General features: G+C 38.5%; 2 protein-coding genes across 3 annotated transcripts in view; both read left to right on the top strand.

Moving 5' to 3' along the window:
* LOC137259846 (dTDP-D-glucose 4,6-dehydratase-like) overlaps positions 1 to 4,851 on the top strand; it is a 38,205-nt gene extending 33,354 nt beyond the window's left edge. The window contains exon 13 of the mRNA XM_067797471.1: positions 1,803 to 4,851. Within this exon, the coding sequence (XP_067653572.1) occupies positions 1,803 to 1,925 (123 nt within the window). The 3' untranslated portion in view covers positions 1,926 to 4,851. The remainder of the gene's footprint in view (positions 1 to 1,802) is intronic.
* A 12,951-nt stretch (positions 4,852 to 17,802) lies between these two features.
* LOC137259216 (cytoplasmic aconitate hydratase-like) overlaps positions 17,803 to 20,897 on the top strand; it is a 59,197-nt gene continuing 56,102 nt past the window's right edge. For both annotated transcript variants that reach the window (XM_067796824.1, XM_067796823.1), the window contains exon 1: positions 17,803 to 17,849. In XM_067796824.1, coding sequence (XP_067652925.1) covers positions 17,837 to 17,849 — 13 coding nt within the window. In that variant the 5' untranslated portion in view covers positions 17,803 to 17,836. The remainder of the gene's footprint in view (positions 17,850 to 20,897) is intronic.

Genomic DNA, 20,897 nt, shown 5'->3' with positions numbered 1-20,897 from the left:
AAGATTAATGAACGACTATCTTAGCGCTATGAGAGCTTAAAAAATCTAGGCCCTGACGGTCAGCATTTAGAGGAGAAAACAAGCACTGACTGCTTTGTTTGTTTGTTTGAATGGTGGCAGCATTGAAATAATTGTGTCTGGACCACACAATCCAGTGAACAACAGTATGAGCATCAATATTTGCTATTGGAATATGCAAGTATTGTCATCCTTGTTATCTCCAGGCTATGTGTTCTGATAAATCTCCGCTATACCCTGGATGCATCTATGGCTGGTGCCGACGAATTTATTACCTCCTTTTGCTTATTCCGCATTCTCACAGTAGCCAATAAGTTAATTCACCGTTACAACTGAGCTTGCCAGTGTCAGCAAAGTTAGCGGTCAGGGCTGTGAAGTTTTGTTCGCAGCGCGACTCAGATTTTGGAAAATCATATAGACAAATTGACAGGTCCGAAACTTTGATAAAAATATGCAAGGACTCCTTCAGAGTATCTCTGCTTTATTTGTGTTGCCATGTTTAATCGGTTAGATAACTTAAGTAGTGAAAGTGAGCTGTGATTATTGCACTGAACTCCCCAGCATAGACACCTGATTTGATAGAAAGACAGCTAAGGGAGGTAATAAAATCACTGGTCCTCAACATAGATGTATTCGGGGTATAATCGAGATTTATTGCACCCAGGACAAATCAAGGATGGTATTAAGTTGTATGGCACCAGTAACAGGTCTGCATTCCATGAGTAACTTATCAGTTATGTTCAGTCAGGAAAGTAGTCTTAAATGGAGAGCATGTCTGGCAGTTTGGCTCCCAAAAGTTTCTAGGACCTCTGTCCAGTCTAAGTAAACTTAGTCTCAGTGTATTCTTTACACTCCACCACTGAGTCTAACAAAACCAAGTAGAAGGTCGTGTCAGGTAACCTTTGAGCGACCAATGACCGAACCTTTTCGAGATAAAAAGTTCAACAGATATGTGCGAATGTCCACTTTTGCAATTTGGTTCTGATTGGTCAGTCTCAAAGGTTACCTGACGCGATCTCCCATAAGGTTTTGTTAGACTCTGTAGTTGAGTGTAACATAAAGTACAGTGAAGACAAGTTTACTTAGAGTGGACTTCTGTCCTACCCAGTGAAGCACATGTGATACATGTGGTCTCACCTTAGGCTACTGGGTTTGTTCAAAATTGCCTGTTTCACCCAGCAGTAAAGTGGGTAGCTGGAATGTTATGATGATAGTATGAATTTGAATCCTCAGTGCCTGACAGGTGATTGGTTGTATTCTCCACAGGGAGTGTTCTGGGGTGTTATGTCAGTGAATGTTAGTGAATGCAACATGCCAAATTTGATTGATGTTAACAGGACATAAATGCCTTGGAGTTTGAAAACAGAAACCATCTTCCAATTTATTACAGAATTATGCCCTTTGTCATGTGTTTCTTGACTTAGTGCATTGTGTCCTCAATAGGGACACATTTTCTCAGAAACCACTATAGGAAGGGAAACCAAATTTTGCATGTGTTTTCAGGACGTGAATGGTTTGATGGAGTTCGAAAATGGAAGCCATGTTATGATTTGTTATGAGTTATGACCCTTGTCATGTGTTTCTTGACTTAGTGCATGCTATTACAATTGGGAACCGATCTTCCCATTCTAGACAGTTAAGCCAAATCTGGTATGTGTATGCAGGTCATGAAATTGTAGCGGAGGTAAGATGTAGGAAGATAATAGGAACAGAACACTTGTGGCGGGGGAATATTGCTGATCGTGTCTTCTTATTCTCAGTCTTGCCCCAAATGTACATTCCAGGTGTTAGATGACTATATCAAGATGGGTCTATTTCCAACATCGTTGCTGTCGGGAGAGGTGTTCTACAGTCAGCCCGTCGAGGACCTGGTCGACGGGGAGGGAGTCGAGGGGGACACCGGTTGATGAGCACCTTCGGATCCTAGTGCAACCACAAGATGTAGATGTTTTACTGTCACGTGGGATGATAGCTGATTTATACACTAGCTTTTGTATATGTTGGTATGTTGTCTATACTTTGATACTGTATGCATGAAATGATGACAGGTTGCCCAGCAACTGAAATATTTGTCACTGAAGCTTGTGAAAGTCTATGTTCACTGATGTTCTGCATCAATTCCAAAACAGGTTTTTGGATATGACTCTTGTCTGCGTCAGTGTTTCGCCATGTGTGTTCAGTTTGAAAGCCTACATATTTTGTGTATGTTACTCAATATTTGCTAGGGATCTTAGGTTTGACTTAAGAGGACAATGTCCTTTGCAAATGTTGGTCATATAGTTATAGATATGTGCCATATAACTAAATGTTATTGCAATAACAGTGCAATTGCCATGGTTTAGGGTTACTGGTCTCGGACGCTCCTGTACATGCTGCAGGCTGGATAAGTTGACAGACGCTGGGTCTTGAAGTAGCAGTGCCATTTGCTGCCAGTATGGCCAAGCGAATATAGTTCAAAAGAAAATGAAAACCTGCTTTTGTGTTGTAGAAATTACAAGTGAACTGTCTAATTCCAGAACACACATTTTAAATTGATATGCATTTCAGTGACACATAAGGAGAAAAAGATATCACATAGGGGAAATGTGATATCACTGAGAGAAAGATGTCACATTGGGTAAACTTGATATCACAGGAACAAAGATATATTGGGGAAATTTGGTGTTATAAAGGGGAAAGTAATGTATCACAAGGAAAAAGATGTGGACTGGTAACTTTCAGGCATGCAGGCTTGCAAAATTTGGGAACTATTTCACACACTCTTTCCAATTGCTACAATTATGTATTGAGAGTACCGCACTTTTCCAGGAACACTTTTTCATATTAATGAGTGCTCCCTAAAGATCGGAAAGGGTGCCAGACCCTAGCCCCAAGCCTTAAACCCAAACCTTAAACCCAAACCTTAAACCCAAACCTTAACCATAAGGATCATAAAGGGTGCTTATCCCTAACCCCAAACCCTAACCCTTAGGATCGTAAAGGGTGCTTAACCCTGAGGATCGTAAAGGGTGGAGGCACTATATTATAGTGAGATAATTGTGGTGTGGCGCTGGCTGATGTATAGTTAATGTTTTCAGTGTATCCATACAACTAAGTTTATTTTGACAGCTTAAATGTTTAAATGTTTATGTTCAATTATCATATATCAGATATGACCATATCGGAGCATGCATATCAATATTTGATATGAAATATATCAAATTCAATAGTTACTTAATCTTGTTGACCACTGTGTAAATGTTTAAACTGTATTATTTATGTATTTGATAGTTGTTTGGACACATTTTATTTTGGAAGTATTTCATTGCACAGATGCCAACCTCTATGATTTTATCGTAGTCATTATGAATTTTAACTTCAAACTACGACAATACGATTCCACTAGAAATCCTATGCAATTTGAACAAAATGCATTAAAATTCGGATATATAGGCAAAAACATACATTTTCAACAATGATATACATTATCGGACTTCACGTACCTTCCGTTCATCAAATTTAATGACATATTTGAACTGGAATGATTCCAAGTAACATACATAATTTTAGCGAAGCTGATTTGAATACCTTTGCGACTTGACACATTTAGTTCTGATGGAAATAGTTTAACCATGTGACTGTCATATCATTAATTTTTTCTCAGAATCCATCATGATTTTGTTTATTTAGTTGACTACTAATTTTATGGTCAAATTACTACTTTTGAACGTTGAAACTACTATTTGCACACTTTGGGGTTGGCATCTCTGTCATTGTATTTTTGTACAGTGCTATTTGAGTAACACAGGTGTTTCAGTACATTTACAGGTCCAAAGAGATTATGTTCAAGTTTATTAGCCACTTGTTTATATATGTGACTTTGCAGCTTCTACTTATAAAGGTGTGAACCCTATATCTCTTGCTAAAAGAGGCGTAAAACCATTACTCACTCACTTGCTCAACTGCCCCAGTCTTCTGCAGTGAATGAATTCAGTTCTTTCTTCAAATAGCAACGTTGCTGATGCGGTTTGCTCACTCACGTGGGATAGCCAGGTGGTTAGGTGTTCGCTCATCATGCCGAAGATCCAGGTTCGATTCCCCACTTGGGAACAATGGGTATAGCGTAATTCTGGTGTCCCCAGGCATGATTTTGTTGGGATGTTGCTAAAAGCATCATCAGACTCTCTCATGTTGTAGACCTTTCCTGAACAGTGTTAGAGTAGTCCTTTGGCCTTGACCTTTGTGTCAATCTCCAGTCTGTAATGTGTAGATCTTGATTCTGAACAATCGTGTTTTTGATGTCTTCTCACGGCCAACATAATGTGGTTGACCTTGACTTTTGTCAACATCCATGTTTTATGGGGTTTTATTATCCTTTTTTCTTTTTATGAATATGTAAACCTTGCAGCAATTCACTCCTGCGGTTTTCATTCAAGTTCAAAATGTTGCAATGGATCTATTTTCAGGAAAATATGAGTTGCTTGAGGGAAGGGAATGGGGATGTCAGGAGTAAATTTTTGTTGAAAGGAATGGCCCTTAAAATTTAACAAATTTCTACAGGTTGAAGTTTACAGACCCTGTCACCTTATTGTTGAAGTATAAAGACTGTATCTCGTCTTTATTGAAATGTACGGATCATGCATCCCAGTTAGGCCAAATAAAAGAAGTGAAGTGTTTCTCGGGCATTGCTGCGTCACTTTTATTTGTGCACAGAACATTTTTTTATTGCCATGTAAGAAAAATAATTTTGACTGCGTCACGATCATTCATTTATTTGTCCACTATAAGAATGAGTGTCTCCAAGAACAAGTGTGACTGAATCTACGACTGATTAACAAGCGTTAAACTTCCCAAGCCATATTTCTGAGAAAAAAAATATAAAAATGCTTTCCTCCTTCCTCACATACTCTCAGTCAAAAACTAAATGAAAAAGTCCTACCACACTCGTCACATTTGAGAAAATTGTGCCCGAGAAACATTTTTATTTTGTTATGTAGCCTTACGGAATAAGAAATGTTATGTGTTCCCTTATTTAAACCATTCAGATATCTCTCCTTTACTGAAGTATACAAACCATATCTAACCTTTTTCAAGAGTTACAGTCGTATCTCTCCTTGTTGAATTATACAGACCATGTTTCCAGTTTATGGATTTATACAGACCATATCTCCCCTTTATTGAAGCTCATATACCATATCTCCCCTCTATTGAAGTCTATAGACCATATCTCCCCTTTATTGAAGCCTATATACCATATCTCCCCTCTATTGAAGCCTATATACCATATCTCCCCTCTATTGAAGACTATGTACCATATCTCCCCTCTATTGAAGACTATGTACCATATCTCCCCTGTATTGTAGTATTCAGATCATGTGTCTCCTTCATTAAAGTATATAGACTGTATCTCTCCTTTATTGAAGCATATAGACTATTTCTCCTTTATTGAAGCATAGAGACTGTATCTCTCCATTATTGAAGCATAGAGACTGTATCTCTCCTTTATTGAAGCATAGAGACTGTATCTCTCTTTTATTGAAGTATTCAGACCATATCTGCCCTTTTTGAAGTATACAGACCAAGTTTCCCCTTTATTAAAATAAAAAAAACCATTTCCCCATCATTGAAATATACAGACTGTATCTCCCCTTTTATTGAAGTATACAGACTGTATCTCCTTTTTATTCAAGTATACAGAACGTATCTCCTCTTTATTGAAGTATACAGACAATATGACCCCTTCTTTTTAATATACAGACCGTATCTTCCCATTTTTGAAAGATACAGATCCAACAACTGCCTTATATATCTGTTTTTTTGGTTTTATTGAAGTATGCAAATATAGGCATATATAGACCTGTTTCTCTTAAGGGTATGCAGCATATCACCGTATTGGAGTATAGTGTTGACATATAGACACTGTTTTCCAGCAATGCTTTCCTGACAACTATTTGTGTTTGTTTTGTACTTACTATGCTGTAGCTAGGAGAAATGAGAATGTTATGACACAGACTAAACACAAGCACACAGACTAAACATAAGCAGCCCCTTACAGTGTGTACATCTCAAACAGAGTAATCTGAGAGCCAGTCCATCCAGGGGTAATGGGGTCTCCAGCTGGGTAAAGTGTTCGCTTGTCAAGCTGAGACCATAGTGTGATTTATCTTGTGATTGTGACCATGCCAAGATACAGTGAGACCCCGGATATCCAGACACATGGATAATGTCCAAAATTATGAGACGAATCATCATGAGTTGGTGTGTTGATTTCAAGTGACTGTGCAAAAATTGATTTCGTTGCAGCTATTAGATTTTGTGTTAGTGGGCAATTCATCAGTCTCAAATGAAGTCAACATTGTGTTTTAGTGTATACGTCAGTATGGACATATTTCAGTCAGATTCTATATTCACAATTGATGATTATTTGCAAAGGTAACCGACAATCATAAAATGTCAATGAGCTAATATCTACCATGTGTTGTATATTTTGAGTGAACTATTAAGGCTTACATAATGTGACTTTCAAAGTGGGTATATCACATTCTGGGTCTAGATTGTCGAAGCTCTCTTAGCGCTAAGATAGTCGTAAGTTAATGTTAATGAATGGCACTTGCGACTATCTTAACGCTAAGAGAGCTTCAAAAATTATTTTTTAATTTGATTGTGCTGTTATATATTTTTTCAATGTCCATACTGGTATATTTTGCTTCATGTAACAACCAGCTGTATTTTTCCACATTGTTTCACTGATTGTTAAATGTTACGGCTGTGTCATATGTTAAAAGTGTTTTGACAACTCTCCCCAGGGAGCTGAGCATTGGTTGATTGAAAGGGAAAATGTGTGCTTTAAAAATGGTGTATTGTGATTGTGATTAATATTATTTTCATATTATTTTTCATATTATTATATCATCATAGTTTGTGCTTTGCTGTGCAGAGTTGCCTCCCATGATTGTGAAAGGATTCACTGATCGTGGGCATGAATCTCTGATGTATGATAATGATAATAGTGCTTGTTCTGTCAGCACCTTACCCGTGTTCATTGTTAGGTAAATGTCTTCCACAACAGGCAGAGACCTTAAGTGACATAAAACCTGAAAGGGAAGATAACCTCATGACCTTCATTTTAAGCTTCAGCCCCAATTTTTTATGTTCGGATATTTTGAAAAAATAAGAAATAATTTCAGATATCTTTCTTTGGTGAAAATTTTCAATACAACAATAATGATCTTGTTTTGAGTACACCAAACTAGGAGATTGACCTTCACCTTTGCCTAACCTTGACCTTGCTCATATTGCTGTGTGATATGAGCATTATTGTTGTCGTAGATATGTGAATGTGTGGGTATACTTGCATAATGACTTTTTCTGTGTCACAGAAGCTTAGATTTTACCTTGTGCAGCACACAAAAGTACTTAATGTGTTCAAACGTTTATTTATTGAAAATCTTTATGTATATGTTGCCTTGTTGCTTTTGATTTTGTTCTGCTTTTGAACTGAAACACTATTACCTAAAATGGCATATGGCTTAGGAAGAAATTGAAAAGTTTGATGTTAAAAAAAAAAGGCTGTTTTGAACTTTTGAGAAATTCCCTCTTTAACTTTGAGACTTCATTGTGAAAAAAACCTGAAATTTATAACTTCTTTGTGTGGCATTTAAGAAGGAGAGAAGTTAAAAATTGACAAGCCTTTGGAATAGCAACTTCTTTATGATGAGAGTTCGACTTTTCAATACAGATTCCTGCTTGACAGTTGTACAAGAATCAATGTTGAAATGTCACAATTTCTCAGTAAAGATGTTGTCAGCCATAAACTTTGTCAAATTTGAAATTTTTCCCAATCAAACAAAATCACAAATGATACTATATTTGAAATATATTTTTTTAATGCTTGCTCAACTAACTTCAGGAGTATTCTTTTGTTCAATGTATGGCAGTAAACACCTTTGATCGATTCACCTATGATAACAGATATGTGGTTCTTCTGCCATGTTCAGCCAGTGTAAGTCTTACTGCAATGGGCAGTGGCGTAGCCAGCTGGTTAAAGTGTTCGCTGATCATGCTGAAGACCTGGGTTCAGTTCCCTACATGGGTACAATGTGTGAAGTCCATTTATGGTGTCCCGCAATGTGATATTACTGGAATATTGCTAAAAGTGTCATAAAAGTAAGCTCCCTGCTGCTTACCCTGGGTTGCCTGCCTCCCTCCCTTCTCCTTGAGGCATCAGCTGTTACACCCCTTCATGAGGGGCCATTGTGAACAAGCATTAGGGGCTTATGTATGGTAATGTTACTGTGAAATAAATCACTTTAGATGTACTTACTGTCTTCTTGTTATTCCTAAACTGTGTACATGGGGTAGTTTTATAGCGTTTGCTCGTCAGAGTTTGATTCCCCAAATGTATGGAATGTTTAAAACCCAATTCTGGTGTCCTCCCTCGTGATATTGTTGGCCTAGATTTTCAAGGCTCTCTTAGAGCTGACATAGCCATGAGTCAATGTTAATGTTACTCACTTAAGACTAGCTTTGCACTAAGAAAATCTAAGCCCTGGACTGTTGCAAAAAAGTGATAAGAAAACCACTTACGACCTGACTCCAAATCATCAAATAGAGGTTCAAACCTGATTTGACTCGTGGGTCCAGGGTAGAATAGGCCTTCAGCACCCCATGCTTGCCGTAACAGGCGACTAATGGGATTAGGTCAAGCTCACTGACTTGGTTGACACATGTCATCGGTTCCCAGTTGTGGAGGTCGATGCTTAAGCTGTTGATCACTGGATTGTCTGCTCCAGATTGCTGCCATATAGCTGGAATATTGCTGAGTGTGGCATAAAACTAAACACCTGGTTCTGTCATGCCCCAAAATATTTGAATCAGATCAGTGATTATGTCCTAGCACCCAACAGGCAGCTTGGTTTATATGGGGTTATAATGTCTGGGTGTGCAGTTTAGCATTATATAAATGGACACATTATTACTGCATGCTTCAGATAGGTGTTTGTGCCAGTTTGGGCAATACTTTGATTTACCAGCTGGCCCTCAGGGCCTGCTACTACCTGCAAGTCTTAAAGTCTACATGCCCTGAATGAAGTCTGCAGGCCCTATAAACACAAAATAGACTACATTACACACAGTTTCACACTGTTTCTACGAAATCAAGAAAAGCCCATGGCACGGTGAGCAGTTTTTGTTAGACTGGTGTTGACACGACAAATAGCTGAAATACCAGGAAATGAAACTGTTAGTTACTGTAACATGATGGATCATGGATGATTCCTGAACGTTAATAAAGAAAAAAGGGAAAAACATTCCAGTTGGAAAACAATTGACAGATAATTTATTGAAGGCCATAAGGGCCTGCACATAGTCGAAACTGCCGGCCTGATACAATAACAACCGGTGCTGGGTCTCTGGGTCGGCGATTATTTCAAACACTTGTTTTTGCAGTAGAAAATCTGATTTTAATGATTAAATTTCAACAGGACGTAAAAAGATGATGCATGATGTTACCCTGCCTCATGATTATCATTGGAGAGTTAAAGTAATGGGTGACTGAGAGACTATTTACAATATACTATAAAATTATTATACTTGATGTTACACGCCTTGTGCTTAGCATTGGTAGGTAAAAATAAAGAAAGGATGGGAGAAAGACTATTTACTAGATGCTATAAAAAGCTTATACTTGATGTTACCCTGTCTTGTGTCTAATGTTGTAGACTTAAAGAATGCTCAGGTAAAGACTATTTACTGTATACTACAAAAAGATGATACTTGATGTTTTCCTGCCTTTTCCCATGCATTGTATAGTGAAAATATAGAATGATCAGCTGAGAGAGTACACATGATGCAGTGACGTAGCCCTATGCTTAAACAGTTTTCTCCTAATGCCAAAGTCCAGGGTTCAATTCCCCATATAACCCGTGAAGGTCCTGGGTAGAATAGGCCTTCAGCAACCCATGCTTGCCTTAAGAGGTGACTAACGGGATCGGGTGGTCGGGCTTGCTGACTTGATTCATACATGCCATCGGTTCCCAGTTGCGCAGATCGATGCTCATGATGTTGACCACTGGATTGTCTGGTCCAGACTCGATTATTTACAGACCGCCGCAATATAGATTCTATATTTCCTAAGTGCGGCGTAAAACTAAACTCACTCACTCAATTTACCACATGGTACAATGCGTGAAGCGCATTTCTGATATCCCCTCGGTGACACTGGGGGGAATATTGGTTAAAGCAGTCTAAAATTGACCTCACTCACTTATGTACAAACTCACTCACATAACTGTGAGGCGTTGTTGTTCCATGGTACGGTGTTCATGTGCTGACGGTGTTCATGTGCTGACGGTGTGAAACCAGGGCTATCGGGATCTGATATTCAAGTTCGCTCACGTTTCTGATGCACGTTATCGTATCTGATTGCGTTGAAAGATGCTCATAATATAAGTCACTGGATTTCCGGATACAGATTCGATTATTTACACTGTCGCCATATTCCGGTAGGTTGCTGAATGTGGCATTAAACAAACAAACAAAAATATCTTACAACCATTTGTGTACGAGGCAGTTCCCCTTGTTTTCTACGAACAATATTTAGGTACTGGAGTTGGTTGTCATGGTAACCAGGCGTCATGGATAACTGATCGTGACATCAGTCTCTTGTTCTCTACTCGGTCTGTTCTGCTCAGTGCCAGTACACTGGGAACCAAGCGGCATTACCTTTCCCAATGTTAATGTAAAGTGAAGGGATTATTTGCCATGTCTCCGAAGAAAGAGTTTCCAGATTTTGCCAGCCAGTCCCGCTAAATATGCCTCAAAGTTACTCGCCCACAAAATAATTCACTACCCTGAAATTTAGATGTAGAAACTAAGCAAATGGTTAAAAAATAGATGAGAATAACATATTGCAGGCATAACACAGGCTTCATCACTAAGCCAGTTTTTTTTTCAGGCCATAGTGTTGCAAGATTTAAAAATGTCTTATAGCTCAGCAGTTCGAGGAGAGTGGTATATATGCAAAATGACCCAATGGAAATTCACTAGCTAGTCGGGTCTGTGCCTATGAAGAATTTCTGGCCCGGCTCTATTTTTGCTTGTCTCGGGATAGCGGACCAATGGCTGTTTGGCACACTGCTCCTCACAAAGCCCTTTCCCCGTCGTTATAATGCTGGAATATCGCTGAAATCGGTATAAAACCAAACTCACAAGAAAGTCTCCTAGCCTACATCAAAGCCTCAGTTTTTTTATTTTTATTTTTTATTATTATTTTTTTTTATTTATTGATTTTTTTTTTTTTTAAATAGTATTTTATATGTAGGGCATGTGGTCCTGTGCATAGAGCCCCGCTCACAAATCAGGTGATCGTGTTTGGTAGCTCGACTCGTGACTAGGACTTCAGTGATGCCCCACAACCAGGCACATGTGATACGCGTGGTCTCACCTCAGGCAGTGTGTTCAACTGCCTCCGTCTACCCGTCAGTAAATTGGATGCCTGGTATGATAAGATGGTAGTATGAATTTGAACCTTGAGCATCTGACAGGCGACAGCTTGTATTCTCCACAGGGAGTATTCTGTACTCTTTGACCAGGAGTAGTATAGACTAATATGCTTAAAATCCAAATATACGTACACACGCACACACGCGCACGCACACACGCACACACGCACGCGCACATACATGTAATACACCGACGATGTATGCCTTGGCAGGAACACGACGTTTAGCTAGCTGAACTAGTAGACGGTGTAAAACCCGATGGTTTTACGACTCGTGAAGGTCCGGGGAAGAATAGGCCTTCAGCAACCCATGCTTGCCATAAAAGACGACTGTGCTTGTCGTAACTAAGCGACTAACGGGATCGGGTGGTCAGGCTCGCTGACTTGATTGACACATGTTGTCGGTTCCCAATTGCGCATATCAATGCTCATGTTGTTGATCACTGGATTGTCTGGTCCAGACTCGATTATCTACAGACCGGCGCCATATAACTCGAATAGTGCTAAGTGCAGCGTAAAACTAAACTCACTCACAGAGTCACGATGGTTTTACATTGTGTACCAAAGCCTCGGAGAAGTGTTTTCTCTAGTGTACATACCGTCAATGATGGGTAATTACAATGTAGATGATTATTTAATGAAGCTACGTAACAATAACTGAAGCGCGCGTAAAATCAATGTAATGACGGTAACTACATGTATAAGTAGATAATTTAACACCATCACCTTCGTTACCGGTACCACTGCGGTATAGCGTCTGTCTACGGGTTTGAGACTTGCGGTTCCAATCATGCTTGGGAAATCATTTGTGTTGTGAGTTTAATCTTGAACAATATTTTTCAATTGATTTCAAACTCTAGTGTATCATAATTTTTAATGTTGATGTTTGTATAAAGTTAAGAAAAGTAAAAGATGGGAAGCGGTCTTAGTAACGAAAAGTGAAACCTGGGAAGAGGTCTTTCTAACGAAAAGCAAAACCTGTCCCTCCAAAGCAAAAACCTCAAATACGGTTGTTCTGGGAAAACAAGAGATGACCAAATATATAGTGAGAAGCACACTTTAGGTCAATCCGTGTATCGTGTGACACGTGGAAAGGGAACACTTCGTACTGCTTGTACTGTTTCAATATTCTCTGAATAATTTTCATAAGACGTTTTCAGGGATATTTGTAGTTCCAAATATATTAATGGAATTACATGCCATTGATATCATCAATACCGGTGTTGTAAATATAGTTTTATGACGCCTTTAGAGATATTTCAGCAATTTCCTGTCGGGGGACACCAGAAATGGGCTTCACTTTTTACCGGTAAATCAAACCGGTTTAACTATAAGCGGGGTACATTGATAATAACAGAAAAGCTCAGCCAATCAGAATGCGACATTTAGGTGTGAAGTATGATAATAAACATTGTGAAGACACACTTAGTTCTATCATTTCTAAGAAGCGTTTCTAAGCATGTGTTTCGTTTGACCCGTTATTAATGACGACTAAAGTCCGTTGGCTCAAAAGAGGACGATTGATTGCAATCAAACTCGGAAACTATCAAACATAGCATACTCAATGAAATGCTGATCATAATCAAACCATCATACCAACTCTGTGAGGATTATGAAGAATGCTTGCCCTAAAAATAAAAAAAAGTTGTTTGACCACTTGCTGGAATGTTGCGTAAATAACACTCATTCATTGTACGAATCCCCGACGGGAATATCCTTAGTGCGGCGTAAAACAAACACAAAGTAAACAAAGTCACTCGGGAGCGGTGGAGTAGCCTGATGGTAAAGGCATTCGCTGGTCACACCAATGACCCGGGTTCGAGACCCCACGAGGGTACAATGTGTGACGGCCATTTCTGGTGTCCCACACCTTGATATTGCGGGAATACTGCTAAAAGCAGCTAACTCACTCACTCACTCACTCACACACTCACGGCGTGAATATGCTGTGCGGCGTAGCACAAACACAAAGTAAACAAAACCACTCTGTTGAGGTGGGGTAGCTTAATGGTTCTCTGATCACATGGGTACAATGTGAGCAGCTCATTTGTCGTGTACCTAGCCTCGATGTTGCTGGAATGTTGCTGAAAGCGGACTGAAATTAAACTGGCTCACTACATCGATCACAGGATGAAGTGATAGGTATCTGATGAAAGCATGAAATAGTAATACAGGCAACACAGACACCAGTGTTTCTTTGTTTGTTTGCTTTGGTTGTTTTTATATTTTTATTTATTTATTTCGTCAAACAGGTTGGCAGAGTTGTGTCCCTTACATCCCAGGATCCTGAGTTTACTATTTAAGACCCTATTTCACCTGACTACATATTCGGGGTTTGTCAGAACCAAGTTGGCCAGATTATCTTTAAGAGATTTACACGTAGTGTCTAATAACACCTTCAGTTGTCTCACACCACTTCCTGGGGTCGAACACGTACCAGGATGCTCACATGTTAGCGAGAAGGTGTCAGTGTGCCTCGTTTCTGTGTGAGAAGGATTTATCTATAGTGACACGTGATATCTGCACCGGTGAGGTCAGACGGCCATGACGTCTCCGGGCCACACGCGAACGTCGAATGCTTCCTTGACAGGTGTATTTGTTTGTTGTTTAACGACGTACACAGAAATGTTCTAGCTATGAACGTATATTCAAGAAATGTCGTTTCCCAATATAGCAGTCGTTGTGTCGTTATGTCATATCTGTTATATCATTCTTATGTTATATCTGTTTGATGTTTACTGCTATAAGATGACGTACGTTAAATAAATTTCATATAAACATGTTTATCATAAAATGGAAAGTGTTGTCGGCAGAATAAAGTCAACGGATATTTTCGGTATCCGTTTGGATCATATATATATATATATATATATATATATATATATATATATATATATATATATATATATATATATATATATATATATATATATATATATATTCGATATTTTCGGTATCCGTTTGGGTCATATATATATATATATATATATATAAACAAACATGGTGTCACGGGTCGGTGATCGTGTACGGATTGACGACCGTGGTTACAGTACTGTCAGTCCTTTGATCCCAGAAAATTCGTGCCTGGTTATGATAGATGGAGTAGACTATGAAGCGAAGATAGAAATCCATAGGTTTGTGAAGATACCAAAGACAGCTAGTTTCCCGACCGACTGTCAGTGTTAGCGAGAGGACGGCAAAGGAATCCAGGCGCACAACGTCACGCGAACATTAAAGTGTATTTGGTGTTTAAAGGGATCATTTAAATTTTCTGAACTTCCACACGAGTTTTTTCTTTTTTTTTTCTTTTTTTTTTTTTTTTTTTGTTATTTTTCAAACGTAAGCTAAGATTTGTTGACAACAATGCGCTCTTTAACATAAACGCTTACTGGGGACTAGATGACGTAACGCTCTCCAATGAGTGATCAGTAGAAACGTGCGTCACCGAGCTTGCGTCACCGACATGTAGGCACATGCCACGAAATTTAGTTTCATTATCTGCGGCAAATGAAATCGTACTTATTGCACTAATTGTAAAGTTAGAATGACATTGTATGATAAATAGGTTATCACGCTCGTATGTTTGGGGATGGTTAATATCCTGTATTAGGAATAAACATTGTATTTAGCGAGCCTTGGCGAGCAAAATATATAGTGTTTATTCCCAATGCAGGATATTAACCATTCCCAAACACACGCGCGAGCTTGATAACCTACATGTATATGTATTAGTGAGTGAGTGAAAGTTAAAAATATCTCAAGCCAAATGTTCCGACGAAGAGATCAGTAACCACTGTGGTAAGACACTGGCACTGAGTGACATGTAAAGCATTGCGAATATCAACCCATGACGTTATAGTGTTGTTCACGTCATGTGCGATGACGTCAAAATTGGTTCGTCAACGGCGGAGCGAGAAAGAAAATGCTATTTTATTACTCACCCGATTTTACTAAGTTATTACACATCGTGCAATAACATCGCGTGATGACGTCAAAGTGATTTACAGTTATGACGTCACAATGCTAATACCACTGTCACAATAGTAACAGACCTTGCTTGACTCGAGGAAAGCTGAGTGTCACCACACTCGTTGAAATGTTGCTATTGTTGGGCGAGTAATAAATAAAATGCTAAACTATGTCCCGTGTAACAGCATATTTATGACACTCGTGAATGGTTTCTGTATCTAACCCCCTTTCGCTCGTTAGATACCAAACCATTCAACTATTTTCATAAATATGGTATTACACGGGACATAGTTTCGTATTTTCCATACAAGAGATGGTGATTTTTGTTGGGAACAGATCAAAATGGCCACATGTCACAAGAATTATAGTGCTTTATCACTGTATATTTACTTTGGAACGTAATGTTGTAATTATAATACAAACATTACAATGTATCACGTAATATTTTGAATCCTTGCCTGGTGCTGGGGGATAAAACAAAGACTCGCTGGCCCGGTGGCTGTATTGGGTATTTCACTGGTTTTCCACTGTGAAATAAGGACCCGTCAATGCACGCACGCGTGCACGCAAACACGCACGCACACACATTTACTGGGAAGGAGGGTGATATACGTAACCTACAGGGGTCGACAGTAAAAGCTCAGTTTTATGACAGTATCTAAAACTGGATTCTCATGAAACTTTTGCTAAGCGCCCACGTGCGTCTCGATTTTGATTACTTGCATCAGATGGTGTAATCGCGATTTATCGCACAGGGGGTTGAGATATGCCGATTCGATAAACTTGGCACAATGATCCAATAAATATGGAAATGAGCATGGTCTACTTTTAATGAGCACAACAGACTAAAATCTGTACTAATTTCACGAAATGGCTGCTTTTGTGACGGACTGTGACACATTAACTATAAAACGTGTTTCTTCTAGTACACGTCAAGAAAATAGAACACGTGTCATTATTAGGCGTCTGGTGATAAAAATGTCTGTGATCTAAAAATGTACCAAACTGGCTCTGACGGTTGCCCAGAAACATCAGGAGATATTTTCAGATAATCTTGATTTGTCCACAAAATGTTATTGCTGATATGTTCGTGACCTGTGTTCCTAGCTCTGGAGCGCACTCTCACGGTCATCTAGACTCGTGTCAATACTGATATGAGGCAAAGTTTAGGTGTTAAACATCCTCGATATCTCCAGGGTATGTTCCGACAAGTCTCCACAATACCCTGGGTGCATCTACGGCTCCCTGAATATATTACCTCCCTTTGTTGGCTTTTTATCCAATCAGGTGTATACGCTGCGAAGTTGAGCGAAGCAATCACAATTCACTTTCGCTTTTTAAATTAACTAACTGATTAAACTTGGCAAAATGAGTGAGTGAGTGAGTGAGTTAATGTTTAACGTCACATCGGCAATATCTCAGCCATATCGTGACGAGCTTGGCAAAATGAACCATGCGGGTGGTCTCTGAAAGAGCAGAAGGGGTTCTTGCATATGTTTTGTTTAAATTTTCAGAGCTATCAATGTGTCTGTATGATTTCCCCAAAATCTGAGTCGCACTGCGAACTAACAAACCTTCGCAGCTGCGACCGGTATCTTTGTTGGCAAGTTCAGTTGTGACGGTGGCTTAGTTGAATGGCTACTGTGAGAATCCGGAGGCAGCGAAGGGAGGTAATAAAATTTTCGGGGTCAGCCGTAGATGCGTCCAGGGTATAGTGGAGACTTATAGGAACGTAAACGGTGGAGATATCGAGAATGGGTTTTAGGAAGGGAGTGTTTACTTTTTTATTTTTTTAAATTTTTATTTTTGAATTAGTTTCTTAAGTCAATGATGAAAACAGATTTATTGTGTTAGACTATAAATTATAGACTATATACAAATCTGTGAGGCAATGGTAAGCTTTAATTAACATTATGTTATAAAATAAATTCTCGAGCATGCCTGATCGAGTGCGACAAAAGAGGCAATAATTTAAGAATTATTGATACTAGAGATCATAAGCATTTAAACAAGTTCTCTCTTTACAAAAACCTGGAGTTGTGCACATGTAAAACATGAAAACAGTAATCTCAACTCCTCTCCCCTCCACCTCCCCTACTTCATACTCGGGTGGGAACGAAAATCCACCGTTCGGTTTCCGTGTAAAATATTTTCATAGCTTATCTCCCTTTCTAATTCTCCACACATACAGTAATAGAACTTTGGCTGGTTTTCACCGGCACTTTGTTATAGCTGCTCCATAACTTTTAAAAAATTAATTACCCATGAAAGCCATCACGTTGCAGGTAATTACAATATTCTGGAAATAAATAGCTAGCCGTTACGAATATACACTCGCTGATATGGTCACGTGACTTCATAGCAGACAAGATGGCGGCGACAGGTAAGAAAGTGTGCCTCGGCTCTCGCGATTCTACCAACTTGTAATTGTCTTGTATTTAACTTCACTTGTTTTCAAATGTGCGTTGAGAGGCAATGTTCATTTCAAATATCTTTAGAGAATAAAATTAGAAAGACTGTCATTATCAAATATAAACGAAGTCTTACGCCGACATAGTGTGAGTACACGACTGGGACCCGATCATAGGTCAGTGATGATGGTTACAGCTGCCTTGCAAAGGAGGTCGAATCTTGCTTGTAAAACATTTCCGCGACCCCATTTCCTCTTTCCTGAACGTGATGTCTCCGCGTTCATAGTAGAAATTTATAAGAAAATTCTTTGTTGATCCGTTTGTACTTTAGACTCTTAAATGTTTTGCAAACGGTGGCTGCATAACAATGTTTTTGAAATTTGTGCAAGTCTTACGCTATGGGTTTCCTTTTTCTATTTAGCAGAAAATAACGTGAGATTTCATATGAATCTTATTTATACATAGTAAAACATAAAATATGGTGAATGTTGAGAATATTTTGTCATGTCGACAGTGTACAAACTTTTATTATTGATGTTTTCATTATTGTTTAAATATGAACGGCATATTAATGAAAACTGTGGTGCATTATTCACTCAAGTATCTTTTCTGTTGTAGTAAATGGGATGAAAATTGGTTATCAATGTTTGCACAGAATTGTGTGCTTTTTTTTCATCACCAGTATAGTGATGGTAGTGTGATTCATTGTCTGTTAATTTGTAGGGAGTACTTCACTTTACTGGGTGCATTTTTTTCAGATTAATTAGCACTCCAACCCTAACCCCAAACCCTAAGGATCGTAAAGGGTGCCTAACCTTAACCCCTAACCCCTAACCCCTAACCCCAAGGTTGTTGCACCCATTAAACTGCATTCAAGCCAATTTTGTAAATTTTGAAACACAATATTTTTTTAAAGTTCATGCTAGTCTGCTTGTCTGAGGGACGTATATTGTGAATAGGAGAAGAAAACATACTCTGCTGATGATCATTGACTAGGGTCAAATCTCGGTGCTTTATCTTTCTACAAATGGGAAGTGAATAAAACTGACAGAAAATGTTTGTACTGTTTGAGCAGAAGTAATTATCTGGACCAATTAAGACATTTTAAGTTATTTCAAGAGGCTATTGTCAAATCTCAGTGCTTCATCTTTCTGCAAATGGGAAGTGAATAAAACTGACAGAAAATGTTTGTACAGTTTGAGCAGATGTAATTATCTGGACTAGTTAAAACATTTTAAGTTATTTCAAGAGGCTATTGTCACATACATACGTTTGAACAGTTAATTTTCTTGGTCATTGTCTATTTGGTATCCAGATATCCATGCTTTTTTTTATCACATTTGGTAAACAATGGTAAACACAATAAAAAAGACAGAAGAAACAAACAATTGATAACCTTATCAAGGGCTGATGTGGTTGCTAATTTGTCATGCAGCTGTTGTCGGTAGGAATATGATAATCACTAACTGTAAAATATCCAGATATTATAATGCATGGAAACACAGAATGTGTATATAAACGTTGAACATAACAGGTCACTTGACTTTTTGGTATGGCCTGTTGATTATGGTCAGTGTGGCCATTTTTTCATGTTGCCATTTTTTCTTTTCATGTTGCCATTTTGGTCTGTTCCCACTCAGAATGCTTTTCATTCATTTTATCAAGCTTGTGTGAGAGCAGGGATTGGGAAATACAGGGGGAATAGGCAATTTTGCAAATTAGAATGAAAAATGGCCCGTTAAAATTTGGAAGTTTACTATTAATATAAGGGCAGTGGGGCATTCTAAACTCAGAAAATGGCTGATAATCCTAAAAATGGCCCATTGTCAAAGTTCTCAATCCCGATCCCATTTTGACAGATTTTTAAAATGCCCTGACATCACTGCACTTCAAGTCTAATGGCAGTACTGTGTTCAGAGATATATATTTTTGATTGGAAACAAATGAAGGGTGAGAATGAAGATTTTTATGGATATCAACTTCTTTATGAGAGAACACAACGTTTCGGAGTTAATGCTTACTCCTTCATCAGGAGTAAGCATTAACTCCGAAACGTTGTGTTCTCTCATAAAGAAGTTGATATCCATAAAAATCTTCATTCTTATGTATTTTCACTTCTAAATGACATTCAAAGACCCAAATGAAGGGTGAGTTTTTATGGTAAATAGAATCTCATCCGTGTGTCTTCTGATATCAAATATAGCAACACTCACTGATAAAAGTAAAAATATGCTTGGCAAGCCTTCGCTATTTGTAGCTTTATCACCTTGTGATATATTTCGGGTGATATTCCCTTATTTATTATCATTGAGCTATTGCATTCATTATGTAAAAGTATAGTACACATATTTAACTATATTGTTGGTGTGACATTAAATATTAAGTCAGTCACATATATTTAAATTGTCTCTCTGCTCCCATGACATCTTCGAGTTCAATACAAAACATGCACTAGCTTGACGTTCAATATTTGTTATATTCCCTCTTATCTTACATTGATCTGTTACGTAAATCATATTGCAATGATACAACTGACATGGGTTCAGTACGGAATATGGGGTGCAATACAGAATCTGACCATGTCATCCAACTGTATTACTATCTTAAGGTTACATGGGTGTATGATGAATAATGATATAATAATATAAGAACTAATTCACCTCCAGGAATGTGTGTTGTGTCCATCATGTCTATTTCTTCTTTCTTGAAACAATAGAAGACCCATGAAGGTCTAGGGTAGAATAGGCCTTCAGCAACCCATGCTTGCCATAAAAGGTGACTCTGCTTGTCGTAAGAGGCGACTAACAGGATCGGGTGAGGCTCACTGATGTGGTTGACACATCATCAGTTCTCAATCACGCAGATCAATGCTCATGCTGTTGATCACTGGATTGTCTGGTCCAGGCTCGATTATTTGAAGACTACCACCTTATACCTGCAGCGTAAAACTAAACTCACTCACTCAGCTCACTGTAATAATGGAGGGAGAAGGTTGGCCTTGTGATTAAGGTGTTCCTCTC

The sequence above is a fragment of the Haliotis asinina genome, chromosome 13, assembly GCF_037392515.1.
Source record: "Haliotis asinina isolate JCU_RB_2024 chromosome 13, JCU_Hal_asi_v2, whole genome shotgun sequence".
Classification (NCBI taxonomy): domain Eukaryota; kingdom Metazoa; phylum Mollusca; class Gastropoda; order Lepetellida; family Haliotidae; genus Haliotis; species Haliotis asinina.
Note: the sequence above shows the minus strand (reverse complement) of the source record. Positions and strands in the feature narration are given on the sequence as shown.